The following is a 20362-nucleotide window of genomic DNA, read 5'->3' as shown; positions in this document are numbered from 1 at the left end:
TTATGCATGCTTTTGGACACTGTATGAGTTTAATTATATTATATATTATAGTTTAAATATATTTTTTGATTGTTCTGACTCACTTAAGAAGTATTTAAGTACATGCAACTTCATAAATAACTCTATTATCAATTATTTTATACGCATTTATGGTAATTAAACATACTTTCATCATGCATTGAAGCATATTTCTAATTACACATTTAGCAATTTCAAATATCTAAAAGTGCACTTAAGAGACAGTCATTGAAGTGTGCTCTCTTTATTATATACAGGTTTCTTTTTTATACACTACTAAAGTACACTATAAGTGCACATTAAATACAACTCAAGCGCGATCTGTCTCTCAGCGCTGAAGCATGCAGATGAACATGGAGACGAGTTCGTTTCGTCAGGTCAGTCGTTTTGAAGTCCGTCTGTATTTAAGTGCTGCGTTTGCTGCTCGCTCGTCCTGACTCAGCGGCTTTTGTCAATTCCGTTTAATTTCGTCATGCTTGACATCCTGCTTCCTCGAGCCCTGTCTGCCAGAAGCTCTTCAGCCGCCTGTCAACTCCAGCGAGAAAAAGCTCCGCGGACAGATGGACGGTGGGTGGATAATGGAGGAGGAGGAGGATGTTTCTTTCTTTAGTACGCTTTACTTTTTCTTACCTTGATGGCGTTGCTGGAGATCTGGATCTCGTGGAGTTTGCGCATGGTGCCGTCGCGGTCGATGAAGTACGAGGAGGCGAGCTGGTGCAGAGCCTCCACTCCTTGGGTGGCGTTGACCATCTTCCGGTCCAGCTTGTTCTTGGCCATGTACATGGTGAGAGCTTCCTCACCTAATGACACAGAGCAATATGGTCAGTTAACGCAAGACTTCACTTCCTCTCATTCAGACGCCAGGAGTTCAAATATCACATCCTCAGAAGCTCAGACTCTTAGAGGTCATATTCGGCAGGTTTGGAACTTACTGTAGTGCGAATGCTCTGTTAGTGCGGCTCATTTGAACATGTGTGTTAAAGGGTTAGTTCGCGCAAAAATGTAAATTCTGTCATTAATTCCTCCTGTGGTTGGCCAGCCGTCAGACCTCCGCTCATCTTCACACACAGATGAAGATATTAGTGTTGAAATCCGATGGCTCAGAGAGGCCTTCATTGACACCAATGTCATTTCCTCTCTCAAGACCCATAAAGGCACTAAAGACGTCATTACAAAGCCCATCTCACTACAGCGGCTCTACAATCATTTATGAAGAGGCCAGAATAGAGTTAGTGCACAAAAAACACTAAACAACGACTTATATAGTGATGGCCGATTTCAGAACAAAGCTTCGAACCGTTATGAGTCAGTGAATCGATTCATGATTCGAGCCGTTATGAGTCAGTGAATCGATTCATGATTCGAACCGTTATGAATCAGTGAATCGATTCATGATTCGGATCGCCAAAGTCACGTAATTTCAGCAGTTTGACACGCGATCCGAATATTGAATCGATTCACTGACTCATAACGGTTCGAAGCTTTGTTCTGAAATCGGCCATCACTATATAAGTCGCTATTTAAGGGTTTTTTTGACCACAAAAACTATTCTCGTGTCTTCATAACTGATTGTAGAGCCGCTGTAGTGAGATGGGCTTTGTAACGATGTCTTTAGTGCCTTTATGGGTCTTGAGAGAGGAAATGACATTGGTGTCAATGAAGGCCTTTCTGAGCCATCGGATTTCAACACTAATATCTTCATCTGTGTGTGAAGATGAGCGGAGGTCTGACGGCTGGCCAACCACAGGAGGGAGAGGAATTAAAGGCAGATTTTTCATTTTTGAGTGAACTAACCCTCTAACGCTGCCATCCAAACCGCAACAAACAAGCGGACTGAGACCTCTAAAAAAAGAGTGTGTGTCCACTTCCACATGAACTCTGGTGCAGTTCGAATGCAATATGAACGCAACATGGGCCAAAGACATGCAAACACACTAGGGCTGTGCGATATTGAAGAAAAATGTGATGTGCAATACCTTGTTAAATAATGTGATAATCCATATGCGATACGATATTGCTATTAGTGTGTAAAATCTATTTCATTTCAATTATAAATATATATGTGTGTGTGTGTGTGTGTGTGTGTGTGTGTGTGTGTGTGTGTGTGTGTGTGTGTGTGTGTGTGTGTGTGTGTGTATCATAACTGAGAATGATACCATTTGTGTTTCACATTCTTTCAACTTCTGAAAGTGACCAGCAGAATTTTTGCAAAATATATGTCACAAATCTGACAATATAATTTTAACATCAATGTAAACAAACCAAAAATTTAATGCAGATATTTAAATACCAAAAACTCTTTGCTTGACTTGGTAATATATATTTATATCAACCTAAAACTGAACATCAAGAACATCCAGGTAAACAAAAACTCCTAAACTAGGGGTGGACGATTCATTTTGTTATTTAAATGTATTTATGTTGTTAAAAATAAGAACTAAAAACAGCAGGCTTCACATGAATTAAATATACACTGATACATAATAAATCTACAAAGGTTATTCAGCCAAGAGCACTGAGTCTGTCACTTTAAGAGCTAATGCACGGATCATATTGACACACATTTGGTTTCTTTCCCTGCCTCATAACGTTCACTTAAAGCATAACTGACTGTGTTTACATAAATACTCATAAAGACCATTTTGCCATAACTGTGTGTGTATTTGACAGTTTGAGTGTGTAACAAGACACGAAACAGAACTGAAGGGACCACGCTTTCAGAGAGTTTCAGTGTGTTTGTCTGAAAAAAAAAATCTAAATATTGAGAAAATCTCCTTTAAAGTTGTTCAAATGAAGTCCTTACCAATGAAAATTACTACTAATAATAGATTTTTTTATATAGTTACAGTAGGACATTTACAAAATATCTTCATGGAACATTATCTTAATATCCTAATAATTTTTGGCATTAAAAGAAAAATGGATAATTTTGACTCATGTAATGTATTGTTGGCTGTCGCCACAGATATACCCGTGAGACGCACGACTGGTGAAGAGCTCCAGGGTCACAAATGTATCGTCCTCTCATCAGTCAGGACATGAGGGTGACTACATTTCAGCATTCCTCCACAGGGAAACGATACTGAGATGCTTCAACGACACACATTTCCAGACTTGTTGTCATGCTTTATGAAGTCGTAGCATTGAGCTTGCCAGACTTCATACGGGCATCATTTTGAGCTCCGTGGTTCATGCAGCCAACATGTCATTTTATCAGCACGCGCGGACTTCCCAGTGTGTAAGAGCTGACATGATGCTGACACAGAGTGCATCAGTGACTCACTTCACACACTGTTACGGAGAGCATTTTGCTTACAGTGTCAAACTGACATGACCTGTGTGTGTGTGTGTGTGTGTCTCTCTCTCTCTCTCTCTCTCTCTCTCTCTCTCTCTCTCTCTCTCTCTCTCTCTCTCTCTCTCTCTCTCTCTCTCTCTCTCTCTCTCTCTCTCTCTCTCTCTCTCTCTCTCTCTCTCTCTCTCAGTCCCACTTCTCGATGGCAAAGATTTCTTCTCCACTGGAGTCGAGTGAGAGAAGCAGCTGTGATTGATTTTTTTGCAGAGCGCCTCTGACCTTTTCCTAAATAACTCATTCACGAGGACACCAGAGGAATATCTGCTCCGAGAGTAAGCAGCACAAAAACACCAGCCATGTGTTGACAGACAAACACAAGGAGCAAAAACTCTGTTTCTTTCTTTCTTTATCTATCTATCTATCTATCTATCTATCTATCTATCTATCTATCTATCTATCTATCTATCTATCTATCTATCTATCTATCTATCTATCTATCTATCTATCTATCTATCTATCTATCTATCTATCTATCTATCTATCTATCTATCTATCTATCTATCTATCTTTAGAATTAAGCACTCAAAAGCTCCGCTCTAGCTCTGTTCCAATCCATAGTGCGTTCACATAACAGAAAACACAACACATTTTCTTCCTTAGTCTTGTTTTCCGATTCATATATACACTCACCTAAAGGATTATTAGGAGCACCATACTAATACTGTGTTTGACCCCCTTTCTCCTTCAGAACTGCCTTAATTCTACGTGGCATTGATTCAACAAGGTGCTGAAAGCATTCTTTAGAAATGTTGGCCCATATTGATAGGAGAGCATCTTGCAGTTGATGGAGATTTGTGGGATGCACATCCAGGGCACGAAGCTCCCGTTCCACCACATCCCAAAGATGCTCTATTGGGTTGAGATCTGGTGACTGTGGCGGCCATTTTAGTACAGCCAACTCATTGTCATGTTCAAGAAACCAATTTGAAATAATTCAAGTTTTGTGACATGGTGCATTATCCTGCTGGAAGTAGCCATCAGAGGATGGGGACATGGTGGTCATAAAGGGATGGACATGGTCAGAAAAAATGCTCAGGTAGGCCGTGGCATTTAAACGATGCCCGATTGGCACTAAGGGGCCTAAAGTGTGCCAAGAAAACATCCCCCACACCATTACACCACCACCACCAGCCTGCACAGTGGTAACAAGGCATGATGGATCCATGTTCTCATTCTGTTTACGCCAAATTCTGACTCTACCATCTGAATGTCTCAACAGAAATCGAGACTCATCAGACGAGGCAACATTTTTCCAGTCTTCAACTGTCCAATTTTGGTGAGCTTGTGCAAATTGTCGCCTCTTTTTCCTATTTGTAGTGGAGATGAGTGGTACCCGGTGGGGTCTTCTGCTGTTGTAGCCCATCCGCCTCAAGGTTGTGTGTGTTGTGGCTTCACAAATGCTTTGCTGCATACCTCTGTTGTAACGAGTGGTTATTTCAGTCAAAGTTGCTCTTCTATCAGCTTGAATCAGTCGGCCCATTCTCCTCTGACCTCGAGCATCAACAAGGCATTTTCTCCCACAGGACTGCCGCATACTGGATGTTTTTCCCTTTTCACACCATGCTTTGTAAACCCTAGAAATGGTTGTGTGTGTAAATCCCAGTAACTGAGCAGATTGTGAAATACTCAGACCGGCCCGTCTGGCACCAACAACCATGCCACGCTCAACATTGCTTAAATCCCCTTTCTTTCCCATTCTGACATTCAGTTTGGAGTTCAGGAGATTGTCTTGACCAGGACCACACCCCTAAATGCACTGAAGCAACCGCTACGTGATTGGTTGATTAGATAATTGCATATGAACAGGTGTTCCTAATAATCCTTTAGGTGAGTGTATAACTGTTCTTAAAGGAATAGTTCAACCAAAAAAAAAAAGAAAATTACCCCATGATTTACAACCCCAAATCAGAAAAAGTTGGGACAGTTTGAAAAACGCAAATAAAAAAAGAAAGTAGTGATTTCTAAATTTACTTTGACTTGTATTTTATTGCAGACAATATGAACACAACATATTTCATGTTTTGTCTGGTCAACTTCATGTCATTTGTAAATATGCATCCTTTCCTGTCATTCAGACCTGCAACACATTTCAAAAAAAGTTGGGACAGGAGCAATTTAGGGCTAGTAATGAGGTAAAAGGGTTAAATAATGATGTGATTTGAAACAGGTGATGTCAACAGGTGATTGAAATTATGATTTGGTACAAAAGCAGCATCCAAGAAAGATCACATTACAAAGTCCTGGCTGCGGAGGAAGAGGGTACGGGTACTTGACTGGCCTGCCTGCAGTCCCGACCTGTCTCCAATAGAGAATGTGTAGCGCATTTTGAAGCGCAAAATGCGACAACGAAGACCCCGTACTGTTGCCCACCTTAAGACTTGTTTGCAGAAAGAATGGGACAAAATTACACCTGAAACACTTCATCACTTGGTGTCTTCAGTCCCTAAACGTCTTTTAAGTGTTGTGAAAAGGAATGGCAACATTACAAAGTGGTAAATGCTTTACTGTCCCAACTTTTTTTGAAATGTGTTGCAGGTCTGAATGACAGGAAAGGATGCATATTTACAAATGACATGAAGTTGACCAGACAAAACATGAAAAATGTTGTGTTCATATTGTCTGCAATGAAATACAAGTCAAAGTAATTTTAGAAATCACTTCTTTTTTATTTTATTTGCACATTCCATACTGTCCCAACTTTTTCTGATTTGGGGTTGCACTCACCATTAACTTATCCTAGGTGTATATGTGTAAATATTAATCAGATGGATACAATACAAGTTAAATAAAAAATAATACAAAATATCTAAGCTTTCCAAGCTTTATTATGCCAGTGAATAGGAGCCAAAAATTTGAAGCCCAAAATTGCATCCATCCATCCATCCATCCATCCATCCAATTTTGTTCAGACAATTTCAAAAAAGAACTATTTTGAGTTTATATACTGTAAAAATATAATTGGTTTAACTTAAAAAAAAAAGTAAATAGCCTGTTTTCCTTAAAAAATAAGTTCATTGAAATTAACATTTTGAGTTAATACAATGAAGGAGATTGGTTTAATAAACAAAAACTCAAAATATGATGTTATCTGCACCAGAGCTAATTTGACAAAAGACAAAATGGGATACAGTCATTGTATTAACTCAAATTTCAAAAAGCAAGCAGGTTCCTTTTTTGAAGTTAAACCAACAATATGTTTTTAAAAATAGCGTGAGCGGTGTGTTCTGATGTTTGTTGACAAAACAACCGTATAACATTTATACTCTAGACGGTTGAGCATCATTTGAGACACAGTGTGTATATGCAGTGTAAGTATGCAAAGCAGTGTGTATGAGAATAGCAGATGACCTACATACTACTGCAGAATCCAGCAGAGCTCACAGGAAACCGCAAGCTTCCTTTTTTACACACGAAGGACACTACTCACAACAAATCACTATCGACATGTAAGGTCATCTAAAGGTCACGTGTGATCGGTTAAATCGGCCCTTCATCTAAACACACTTTTCTTATATTGTCCGATTCCTGATTTTTGAAAGTAGTTGTGCATGATCATATTGATCCTAATCAGTGGAGGTTTTTTATGTTTCGCAACATGCCACACACTGTTATCTGCATATGGTTTTCTCATGTCACATATGTAGTTCGGGAACCTTCAAGGTGTCATTAAATGTCTTGCTTAGTATTTTTGTCTTGTTTCTAGTCAACATTTCTAAACATTCTTACATTAATAAACATGTATACTAGACAAGTAAAAATTGTCTTGTTTTGGGAAAAAAATAACTCAAAATTTAGAGTTCTTTCTTAAAATAAGCAAAATATTCTGCCAGTGGGGTAAGAAAAATAATCTTGTTTTAAGATTATTTTTCTTACTCGACTGGCAGATTATTTATCTTATTTTAAGCAAAAACTCTCTTAATAAATACTTCTTGTTTTAAGAATTTTTAGATGTTTGGACTAGAAACAAGACAAAAATACTGAGTAAGAAAAGTGTTTTTTTTTTTTTTTTTTTTTTCAGTGCTGTTGTGAGGTCAACTAATGACATTCGTGTGGTTTTTGCATTCAAAAACATCATAACTAATAAATGATAGGCTATTTTGCAGGAGATTCTTATATTACCATGACCTTCTTTATATCAAAGGCTCAAGGGAAAGTTGATTTTTTTAATTCATAACCCCTTTAAACCGGCTCCTAGTAATTAAGCGGTTGGTTCAACTCGTAACATGGCGTCTCTTCTGTCCGTCTGGCGATACAGGCGTGATCTTCCTGAGGGATGTTAATGCCGTGTGCACATCCATGACTGTCCATTAACCTGTTAGCATCAACCTCTCGATTCTCATGACCTTTAGTTTCAGCTGTGTCTATATTGTTCAATCTCGACGGCACACAGCAACCCTGGCGCTAATGCGAGTAACCTTTAAAGGCAGCGTTAATGAATCAAATTTCCTGTTAATCAACCGATTAATCAATGTAAGGACGTCCACGCCGAACAAAGAACAATGAACCTTGGTTTGACCTTGAGCTGTGGTTTAATAAGCTCCACAGTAAAGCGTCTGTGGCACGATTTTGTGATCACAGATATTATGTGCCGCGCTCAGGTGTTAGGCTGGCCTTTCTACGGTTCATACAGCGGTTTGTGATTTATTGTGCTACTCTGGACTGGAACAGGCATATTGCTTGTATTGATTTTCCATTCGCTTTTATGGTCATATCGTGTAGGTGACAGAGGGTAAGGGTGTTTGTGTCTGTGGATTCCCTTGAATACTGCGTCTGAAATGTAATGTAATTCGAATCGCCATTTAATTTTCTTTGCAATAAACTCTATACGGATATAATGACCAATAAATGCTGTGATGACCAACAGCACGACCACTGCTCAACACTTAAAGACGAGGAATCTTTCCAAAGATGATTAAACATCAGTCAACACAATACAAACAAACAAACAAACAAACAAACAAACAAACAAAATACATACATTTTTATTTTATTTTATTTTATTTTATTTTATTTTATCTTATTTTATTTTATTTTATTTTATTTTATTTTATTTTATTTTATTTTATTTTATAAATAAAAGTATCACTTTATGTATTAAAAAAATTCAAACAAACAAACAAACAAATTAATATCTTTTTTTATTTTTTTATTTTATAATTTTTATGTTCATATATTTTACATTTTCTTTTTAGCACTGGCCTAAAAATATTTCTGGGTGGGAATCACTTTTCTTTTTTTTCTTTCTTTTTTTTTTTTTTTTGGATACACTAAATATTTAACATTAAATAAATAATCTATTTTCTGATATTTTCTTTTTGATGTCGATGTCCTGACACCAATAAACCGGCGTCTGTCAAGAGTCTATGCCATGAACATGGGTAATGTCCTCATATTTCACCCTCTCCTGTAATACCTGTGTCATACCCATGGCATTATCCACATTTGTGTCCTCATGTCACAAAAACATGCCCACACACACACACACACACACACACACACACACACACACACACACACACACACACACACACACACACTGTGTCCAGACCCCACCACCCAGTCGTTGTCTTTGCAAGTGTTTTAAGTTCCTCTGCCCTGCGCTCATGTTTATCTGCCACATAATGACACACGCCACACTGACCTCAGGCCTGTGCCTTATGACCCCTAGAGCGAGTGTGATCTACTGACACACAGAGACTTGATGAGCGTGACGGGAAACTGAGGAGTCATGAATAAAAGCATATACGGCTCGTTCTCACACAAACGGCACAGAACATCCTCGTCCGGCCCATAGCTCCTCCATAAACAGAGCACTATGGGGTTAAAGCTCAGTGAAAAAGGGCATTTATCTAGCAAATATCATTGCATCATACCACATTATTTATTAGTTCGTATTGTTGTTCTTTGATCTGTAAAACTAACCTACTGTACTATTTGTGAACAATTTCCCACACCAACAAAGTATTCCAAATGCAAACTTGTAGCCAATCAGCAGGTAAGGGGCGTGTCTACTATTGATGGAAAGAAGAGCGCTCGCTCTCGCTCTGTGCTCATCATTATTCAAATTACTCTTTTCATGATCTATATAACCCTTATCCAGTCATAATTGTAATACGTCGTTAGCTGGACTGTCGTGCTTGTGTTCTATCAAGTTGTTCATGAGAACAGTTTGTGTTTTTGTGATTGCTGTTACTCTAATCTGGTCATAATTGTAATATGTCGTTGGCTTGACTGTGTGCTTGTGTACTATCGAGTTGTTCACAAGAACGGTTTGTGTTTTTGTGATAGAAGGGATGACTTTTTCATTGAATATTCGACCTGGATTAGATACACACAGATTCTGCCGTAGCCGTGGATGCCTCTGGGTTACGTATATGTGGGGCGGCGCTATCAAAATAGGGGTGTGACCCCTTTGGGCGTAGGGGCGTGCTTGCTTTGGTGATTTGAAATACCAACAACGGTTCCCAGAAAGCACTGACCCCACCTTTAACTAGTAAAAATTATTGTCTTGTTTTTAGAGAAAAAATAACTCACAATTAAGAGTTTTTGCTTAAAATAAGAATAGTCTGCCAATGGAGTAAGCTAAATAATCTTGTTTTCTGTTTGAATTAAGATTATTTTGCTTATTCCATTAGCAGACTATTTTGTTTATTTTAAGCAAAACTCTCTTAATTGTGAGTTATTTTTTTCCAAACACAAGACAATTACTTTTGCTTGTCTGGTAAATACTTCTTGTTTTAATAATTTTTGGATGTTTGGGCTAGAAACAAGACAAAAATACTAAGTAAGAAAAGCATTTTTTTTGCAGTGATGTCTATATTAGCCTACATATTCATTATAATAGCCTATATATTCATTATATTAGCCTGTATATTTATTATATTAGCCTACATATTCATTATAATAGCCTATATATTCATTATATTAGCCTGTATATTTATTATATTAGCCTACATATTCATTATAATAGCCTATATATTCATTATATTAGCCTGTATATTTATTATATTAGCCTACATATTCATTATAATAGCCTATATATTCATTATATTAGCCTGTATATTTATTATATTAGCCTACATATTCATTATATTAGCCTATATATTCATTATAATAGCCTATATATTCATTATATTAGCCTATATATTCATTATATTAGCCTATATATTCATTATATTAGCCTATATATTCATTATAATAGCCTATATATTCATTATAATAGCCTATATATTCATTATATTAGCCTACATATTCATTATATTAGCCTATATATTCATTATATTAGCCTACATATTCATTATATTAGCCTACATATTCATTATAATAGCCTATATATTCATTATATTAGCCTATATATTCATTATATTAGCCTATATATTCATTATAATAGCCTATATATTCATTATATTAGCCTATATATTCATTATATTAGCCTATATATTCATTATATTAGCCTATATATTCATTATATTAGCCTATATATTCATTATATTAGCCTATATATTCATTATATTAGCCTATATATTCATTATATTAGCATATATATTCATTATAATAGCCTATATATTCATTATATTAGCCTATATATTCATTATATTAGCCTATATATTCATTATATTAGCCTATATATTCATTATATTAGCCTATATATTCATTATATTAGCCTATATATTCATTATATTAGCCTATATATTCATTATATTAGCCTATATATTCATTATATTAGCATATATATTCATTATATTAGCCTATATATTCATTATATTAGCCTATATATTCACTATATTATCCTATATATTCATTATATTAGCCTATATATTCATTATATTAGCATATATATTCATTATATTAGCCTATATATTCATTATATTAGCCTATATATTCACTATATTATCCTATATATTCATTATATTATCCTATATATTCATTATAATAGCCTATATATTCATTATATTAGCCTATATATTCATTATATTAGCCTATATATTCATTATATTAGCCTATATATTCATTATATTAGCCTATATATTCATTATATTAGCCTATATATTCATTATATTAGCCTATATATTCATTATATTAGCCTATATATTCATTATATTAGCCTATATATTCATTATATTAGCATATATATTCATTATATTAGCCTATATATTCATTATATTAGCCTATATATTCATTATATTAGCATATATATTCATTATATTAGCCTATATATTCATTATATTAGCCTATATATTCACTATATTATCCTATATATTCACTATATTAGCCTATATATTCATTATTTTAGCCTACATATTCATTATATTAGCATATATATTCATTATATTAGCCTATATATACACTATATTAGCATATATATTCATTATATTTGCCTATATAGTCATTATATTAGCATATATATTCATTATATTAGCCTATATATTCATTATATTAGCCTATATATTCATTATATTAGCCTATACATTCATTATATTAGCCTATATATTCATTATATTAGCCTATATATACACTATATTAGCCTATATATTCATTATATTAGCCTATATATTCATTATATTAGCCTATATATACACTATATTAGCCTATATATTCATTATATTAGCCTATATATACACTATATTAGCATATATATTCATTATATTAGCCTATATATACACTATATTAGCATATATATTCATTATATTTGCCTATATAGTCATTATATTAGCATATATATTCATTATATTAGCCTATATATTCATTATATTAGCCTATATATTCATTATATTAGCCTATATATTCATTATAATAGCCTATATATTCACTATATTAGCCTATATATTCACTATATTAGCCTATATATTCATTATATTAACCTATATATTCACTATATTAGCCTATATATTCACTATATTAGCCTATATATTCATTATATTAGCCTATATATACACTATATTAGCCTATATATTCACTATATTAGCCTATATATTCACTATATTAGCCTATATATTCATTATATTAGCCTATATATTCACTATATTAGCCTATATATTCACTATATTAGCCTATATATTCATTATATTAGCCTATATATACACTATATTAGCCTATATATTCACTATATTAACTTGAGGTATTAAAAAAGTTAAAGCAAAGTAAACTAAAAATCATAACATTATTTGTTAAAACTATAATAGAATATCAATGATACTAAAATAACACTGAGACATCCGTAACTATGAGAGACAAAGAAAATGGCAATAAAAGCACTCTCTGCACTGCATTTGGTTTTATTCTGTTCTTACAATCCGGTATCATATTCCTTCATCCGATCATATTTCTCTATGCCATAATTAGAGCATCAAGTTTAACCACTAAGCCAGAACTGATATAATATTCCAACCTCTGAATACAAACCGTCCATGAAAGCCAAATGACAGCATATCAGAGCAATAACACTTGACAGCTGTGAATCTATATGAAACCGAGCCCTTAAAGGACAAAAAGGGTATCGGGCTCAGTTCAGCTCCGCACAAACATTATGAATTACAGACAGATCTCATTAACAGAAGGGTCTGTTCTGCATCTCACCAAACACACACACACACACACACACACACACACACACACACACACACACACACACACACATGGGCAACAAGCATATACCTCAGCTTAACTCTTAAAGTCATCCTACAATCAAAATGGACAGTTCTTAACTTCCCCTCCCTCTTGCAGCATCTCTTCTCTGATGAAGAGGGCGGGGCAACCTGTCACTCACATGAGATCCACCAATAGCAAACCACCTCCAGCCAATCAGTTCCCCACAGACACAATCAAGCCCTGCCTACATTTTTTCTTGTTTGTGAAGCGTTTCACTCGGAAATATGACACAATACAGAAGAAAACACGAGCGCAACTTCCCTTTCATGACCACTTTTAGCAAAAGACTGTATTTTGGAGCAAATTCATGCACCCACATCAGGTAAATGCAACTATGGTCAGAATACATTGAATCAAATGCAGTATTTAATAGATATCAACATCATTTAATGGATTTGCATCTATTTCGGTTAGGGATGTTCTGAACATGGTTTTTGCAGCCGATACAGACTACAGATCATTCACAGATCATTCACAGATGTATATGAGATCATTCACAGATCATTCACAGATGTATATGAGATCATTCACAGATGTATATGAGATCATTCACAGATCATTCACAGATGTATATGAGATCATTCACAGATCATTCACAGATGTATATGAGATCATTCACAGATCATTCACAGATGTATATGAGATCATTCACAGATCATTCACAGATCATTCACAGATCATTCACAGATGTATATGAGATCATTCACACATCATTCACAGATGTATATGAGGTCATTCACAGATCATTCACAGATCATTCACAGATCATTCACAGATCATTCACAGATGTATATGAGATCATTCACAGATCATTCACAGATGTATATGAGATCATTCACAGATCATTCACAGATGTATATGAGATCATTCACAGATCATTCACAGATGTATATGAGATCATTCACAGATCATTCACAGATCATTCACAGATAATGAAATAAATAGTCTATTTATTAAGACTAACTGTAATGCACTGATTGAATATACATAATATATAGTGTTTGTGTGAATGCTCGTCAAGACAGATATTTTGAAATACTATAATTCTGTAAATGTGTGAACGAGGGAGATTAATATTTTCATGGACAGAGGAAAGGTACTTATCTCTGAAAATGTACACTTTTAGATTGCTATTTGGAGTATTTGGATGACTAGACGAGGGCTTAGTGAACTCATTTTTGTGATTTTTCTCTTGTTTTGCCTATAGCTCAAAATCATCCTGTGCGCATTGTGACTCCTTTTGCCAGCACTGGTCACTCATAAAACAGGTAATAAAATCATTTGGGCCAAATTTTGTGTTGATATCTCAAAGCAATCAAAGGTTATGGCATTTTAAGCCAGAAAACCTCCAAAACCAGTGAACAAAAGAACTTAAGTCTAAGTGTCACTTACACAAAGTAATTAGATCCTGGTTCCTGGTCCTCAACTTCATACTGGTTACATGCATGTCGGCGGTAACCTTTCATGTATTTACGTCATTGAATTGCAATCAGTTTGTGAAATTGGCCAAATTTAGTGACTGCCAATGGCGTCCCAGAATGTGATTATCGGAGCATCCCTAATGTTGGCTAGAGCGCTCACCTCCCAGTGTGGCCGAGATTAAGATGTGCGTTCCATATTTCTTGATGATGGTGTCGATGAACTGTTGCGTGGACGGCCGTCGTCCGAGCATCCGCATGCTGCGCTGGAAATCCGGCATCAAGGGCAGAGGATTCCGGATCAGATCCCGCCTCTCGATGGCTGTGTTCCTCACCTTCCAGCGTGCAAACTCCCTGCAGAACAGAGCAAAACATTAGGACTTGCATGGGCAAAAAAACGGCTTTAGTGGAAGCGACAGAGAGCTAGTTTAGACTGTAATCCAGGTGGCAGCTTATGTTCTTGCATATGCACATACATTTTCAAAATGTTACAATTACCACAACTGTTAGATTAAAACGCAGTTATAGCATATATTTCTGCCTAGTCAGTAAACACACACACACACACACACACACACACACACACACACTCGTATACAGAAATTGCTTTCACTGAAGAAGTTACCATAGCAACAAAGGCTGCTCCAGCACTTTTCATTAGGATCATATGAAACATTGACAAAATAATACTAATTTATTGACACATCACAAATATGATCACCTCAATATATTTTCTATAGAAATATTTGTAACATTTAAAGCTATGTATAATGCATTACATAAGGTATTCATAATGCACTTTATAATGCATTATATATTTCAATTGTAAGCAGTTAAAATGCATTATAATATTAGTCTTCCTTCTTAATGCATTACACTTTATAAAGGTGTAACAATGAGTTTAAATGAGTATTATAATGCCGTTGCAATTATTCATGAGATCATACATAAGGTGTGTTGCAATTTAATAATGCACTAACTGCTATAAAGACATTTATAATGTATTATATATTTTCATAAATTATTGTAAAAAAGTTTAAATGCATTATGATATTTGTAAATGCTTCTGAAATTGGTTGTTTGTCGTGTGTGTGAATGCATGACATTTTCTAAAAGTGTAACAATGGGTATAAACGAGTATTATAATGTATTATAACAGTGGTAAAAAATATTATAAAATCATGATAAGTTGCATTACAAGGACTAATTAATCCATTAAACATTAATAATGCATTATATTTAAAGGCTTTAGTACATTTGTATTAACTAACTCTGACAAAGATGACTGCTGTTGCTCCGTGTTAGCTAATGCTTTAACTAATTTAAACAAATAAAACCTTATTGTAAACCCCCAAAAAACAGATATGAGCTATTCTTTTAATGTAATACAGTTTTGTAACTGCACTGCACATAATCTACCGGGAAAGACAAAAAGTGTATTTTGCAACATTAGAATTTGATTTTGTCTGGTGCTTTGTGGAAAACAATTTCAAATGCATTGGCAATTGGAAACCTCAGCAAGAACTAACAATCATGTGGCAATCACTTTTGTCCAGAGTGATAGAGGGAAAAACAAAAGCAAAAACATTTTGTTATTGAATCCAAATCAAGGCTTCCACAAAGTGACCTAATCAACAAAACTGCTGTTGTCTGCCATGATTGTCATGATGAAGCGATGAGCATCCGTCCTGATTTGCCATTGGCCAGATTTCTGTCTCACTGATCTCACAGTTGGTTCGATTAGCATCTCATTTGGCAGCGAATCACATGCATCTTGTTCCAGTAATGAAGTGAAAATTGAAAGTCCTTGAGACATGAAATGCCATCACAGAGTGATCTGCTAATAATATGAGGAAAAACTACTTTTAAAGAACCATCTATTTTCATAAATGCTGAGTTAGGAGCTGGACACGGGAAATGTCCAATAAGCGCCTGTCTAAAGTCTGAAGTCTTGTGCTGTAAATGTGCCACGGCAGTCACTGCTGAACTTCTGCAAACTCCATGACAGGCTGGACCTTCAGATCATTCACATATTATTTACAGATGTATATGAGATCATTCACAGATCATTCACAGATGTATATGAGATCATTCACAGATGTATATGAGATCATTCACAGATCATTCACAGATATATATATATATATATATATATATATATATATATATATATATATATATATATATATATATATATATATATATATATATATATATATATGAGATCATCCACAGATCATTCACAGATATATATGAGATCATTCACAGATCATTCACAGATATATATGAGATCATCCACAGATCATTCACAGATATATATATATATGAGATCATCCACAGATCATTCACAGATATATATGAGATCATTCACAGATCATTCACAGATATATATGAGATCATCCACAGATCATTCACAGATATATATATACATGAGATCATCCACAGATCATTCACAGATATATATGAGATCATCCACAGATCATTCACAGATCATTCACAGATATATATGAGATCATTCACAGATCATTCACAGATATATATGAGATCATCCACAGATCATTTACAGATATATATATATATATATATATATATATATATATATATATATATATATATATATATATATATATATATATATATATATATATATATATATATATATATGAGATCATCCACAGATCATTCACAGATATATATGAGATCATCCACAGATCATTCACAGATATATATGAGATCATCCACAGATCATTCACAGATATATATGAGATCATCCACAGATCATTCACAGATATATATGAGATCACCCACAGATCATTCACAGATGTATATGAGATCATCCACAGATCATTCACAGATATATATGAGATCATCCACAGATCATTCACAGATATATATGAGATCATCCACAGATCATTCACAGATATATATGAGATCATCCACAGATCATTCACAGATGTATATGAGATCATCCACAGATCATTCACAGATGTATATGAGATCATTCACAGATCATTCACAGATATATATGAGATCATCCACAGATCATTCACAGATATATATGAGATCATCCACAGATCATTCACAGATATATATGAGATCATCCACAGATCATTCACAGATATATATGAGATCATTCACAGATCATTCACAGACATATATGAGATCATCCACAGATCATTCACAGATATATATGAGATCATTCACAGATCATTCACAGATATATATGAGATCATTCACAGATCATTCACAGATATATATGAGATCATCCACAGATGTATATGAGATCATTCACAGATCATCCACAGATGTATATGAGATCATTCACAGATGTATATGAGATCATTCACAGATGTATATGAGATCATTCACAGATGTATATGAGATCATTCACAGATCATTCACAGATAATTCATAGATGTATATGAGATCATTCACAGATCATTCACAGATAATTCATAGATGTATATGAGATCATTCACAGATCATTCACAGATGAGCTGCAGGAACCCTTTGTCAGGAGATCACAATAACATTTACATTTGATTGATAAATTGTTGTGTAGTGACTGCTAGATTGTTAAATGCAAGACAGAAATTAGGCCACTTTATTATTATATATTTAAGTACTATAACATAAACAAGTGCAGACCACATGTGAACCAACTGCAAAGTGTTTGAAACTAGCTAAAAAGTTTGTCAAGACAAAAGTTTGAAGTAGTTTTAAAACCTTGAAGTGTGAACGTTTTTAAGTGATTTCACACAAGGGATAATTGATCCATTAAACATTATAACATTAAACAAGTTATAATACATCAACAGCTATACAATGGCTTAATTAAATTTGTATTAACTAACACAGAAATATTAATATATGTTGTTATATTTCTCAGTGCATTGATAATGCATTAAAAAATGTTAACAATTAAAACCTTATTGTAGTGTTACCCCAAAAAATACAGATCGGAAATAAACTTTTCATTTTTGGTCAGAGCTATTCATTTAATTCATTTTTTCTGAGTTGAAGAATTTATTTTATTTTTTTCTGAAGGTGATTTATTCAGTTTAATTATTCTATAATAAATGATCGTGCACATGCCATGTGTTTACTCCTGCGGTTCCGGTGTGGAATCAGTGCTATCGTTGCTTTTGGGTGCAACTCAACTAAAATCAGCCAAGCATTCGTGTGTCCTTTACACAAAGTGCTCTGTGAATGTCAGAAATGACTTTACGGGGAATGATGTAAACTCCTTTATGATACTGAAGTTCTCAACAGCACTGGCACATGCACTGCACTGCAGAAGGGAGGGCTTAGTTTGAGCCCCTGCCCTTTTTGAAAATGAATCAAAAGTGCCGCTCTCAACATTTATAATTACTATATTGTGGCGAATAAAACAGATTTTGAATTATAATTAATATAACAACGTGTACAAAACAGTAACAAATGGCGGAAAAGCCGTTTATCTTGTCTCTGTCAGCCTGAAATGTCGTTGTCATAACGCGTTGCTATGGGTAGCGTGTGTTCTGCTCGACCCCAGCGCATGGTGGGAGCGGCGGCACTGGTTGTAACTTGAAAAATAATGCTTTATGTATGGTTCTGTCGATGGATACACGTGCACTACAACAGCGATAATAAAAGAAAACATGGGCAAAACGGTCTATATTTGTAAACTGTGTTCAATGCATGCGAGTGCTGCCGTATGACCAGTCATTTTCGCCATCATCACTCAGTATAGACGGTTTCATCGAACGCACGCGCGTTGCTACGATTACGCGCCTGGCCCGAAGTTAACTTCCGGTCTGTGTCTGTTTGTATGGCGCACTACTCAGTAGAAATACATTTTGACGTACTATTCTTGGTTAACATGATATAAATATTAAAAATCAAGCAGAGAGCACATGACACAAGTTTCCCAACATTATTCTTATATTATGAAACAAAGAAACATGTTATGCCGACGCATTGCATAATTGAAAGGCGAGTGCGCATGCATTTATATAGGCTACTGTGAACCCACCGGTAAAATTATGTTCGTTCAAATCCAGCTCAGACATGACATAAATCTGTAGCTTACTATACTTGTTGTAGCCATTAAACAATGTTTTTTTTTCTTCATATTTATGTTTAAATATTATAATATTATTTTTAGATTTCATCTGATTATGATAGGCTATAAGTGCAAAGATGCGAGTGGGTCAGAAATGATTTTGGTGGTTATATTTAGTTTAATATTAAGTTTTGTTTTGTAAAAAGCCTTTCTTTCGTTTTGTACAAATTGTCTCTTAATTTTAATAAAGGGTTATTCGGTTAATTGCATGTATTTAATTAATAAGAAATAAATAAGTAGACTAGGTCGCGGAAGCCATCGCTTTCATCATGAACCGAAGCGCGTCTCAAACTGAAACTCGGCAGGCTTGCCTCACAGACATGAGGAATAGCCTAATATGTGTAGAAACGAAAAGATTTAAATAAGCACATGGTCGTTTTCTCTAATTATTTCAAAAACATCTTGTAGTGCTTGCTTGTAGTTATCAGTAGCTGTACTGTTATATTCTATTATATGATTTTGTCATTTCACACGGTGGCCAATTTAAATGTTACCAACTAAATGAGACATACTGAGTTTATAATTAAATTTATTAATTGCGTTTAATTATTGCATCTAAAGATTTTTCACGTGAATAAAGGCAAATAGATTTGCACACTTTGTTTAATCACTGGTCTAGTCTGTTAAACTTGTCAGAAGTTCTCGTTTCTAATCTGCCCTCGTGGTCTATTTTTTCTCTCATCAAAACCGAATACCTTCAGTGGTTGTACATCAAGAGCAGGAACAGTTTTTGTGCGTTTTGTTTCGCGATCTGACCGGAACAAATAGAAAGTCTCTGCAACGGCGTTAAGCGTTAGATTAAAGCGCTCGTCTGTGTGAAGA

General features: G+C 34.8%; 1 protein-coding gene across 1 annotated transcript in view; it reads right to left on the bottom strand.

The window, feature by feature from the left end:
* The window catches only part of brinp1 (bone morphogenetic protein/retinoic acid inducible neural-specific 1), a 257705-nt gene that overhangs the window by 87812 nt on the left and 149531 nt on the right, over positions 1-20362 (bottom strand). The window contains exons 3-4 of the mRNA XM_067437548.1: positions 14600-14790; positions 649-818 (exon numbers count right to left, since the gene is read on the bottom strand). Of these exons, the coding sequence (XP_067293649.1) occupies positions 649-818; positions 14600-14790 (361 nt within the window). The remainder of the gene's footprint in view (positions 1-648; positions 819-14599; positions 14791-20362) is intronic.

The sequence above is a fragment of the Pseudorasbora parva genome, chromosome 3 (genome assembly GCF_024679245.1).
Source record: "Pseudorasbora parva isolate DD20220531a chromosome 3, ASM2467924v1, whole genome shotgun sequence".
Taxonomy (NCBI): Eukaryota; Metazoa; Chordata; class Actinopteri; order Cypriniformes; family Gobionidae; genus Pseudorasbora; species Pseudorasbora parva.
The sequence above is the reverse complement of the archived record's forward strand: the minus strand, read 5'-3'. Positions and strand labels throughout refer to the sequence as shown.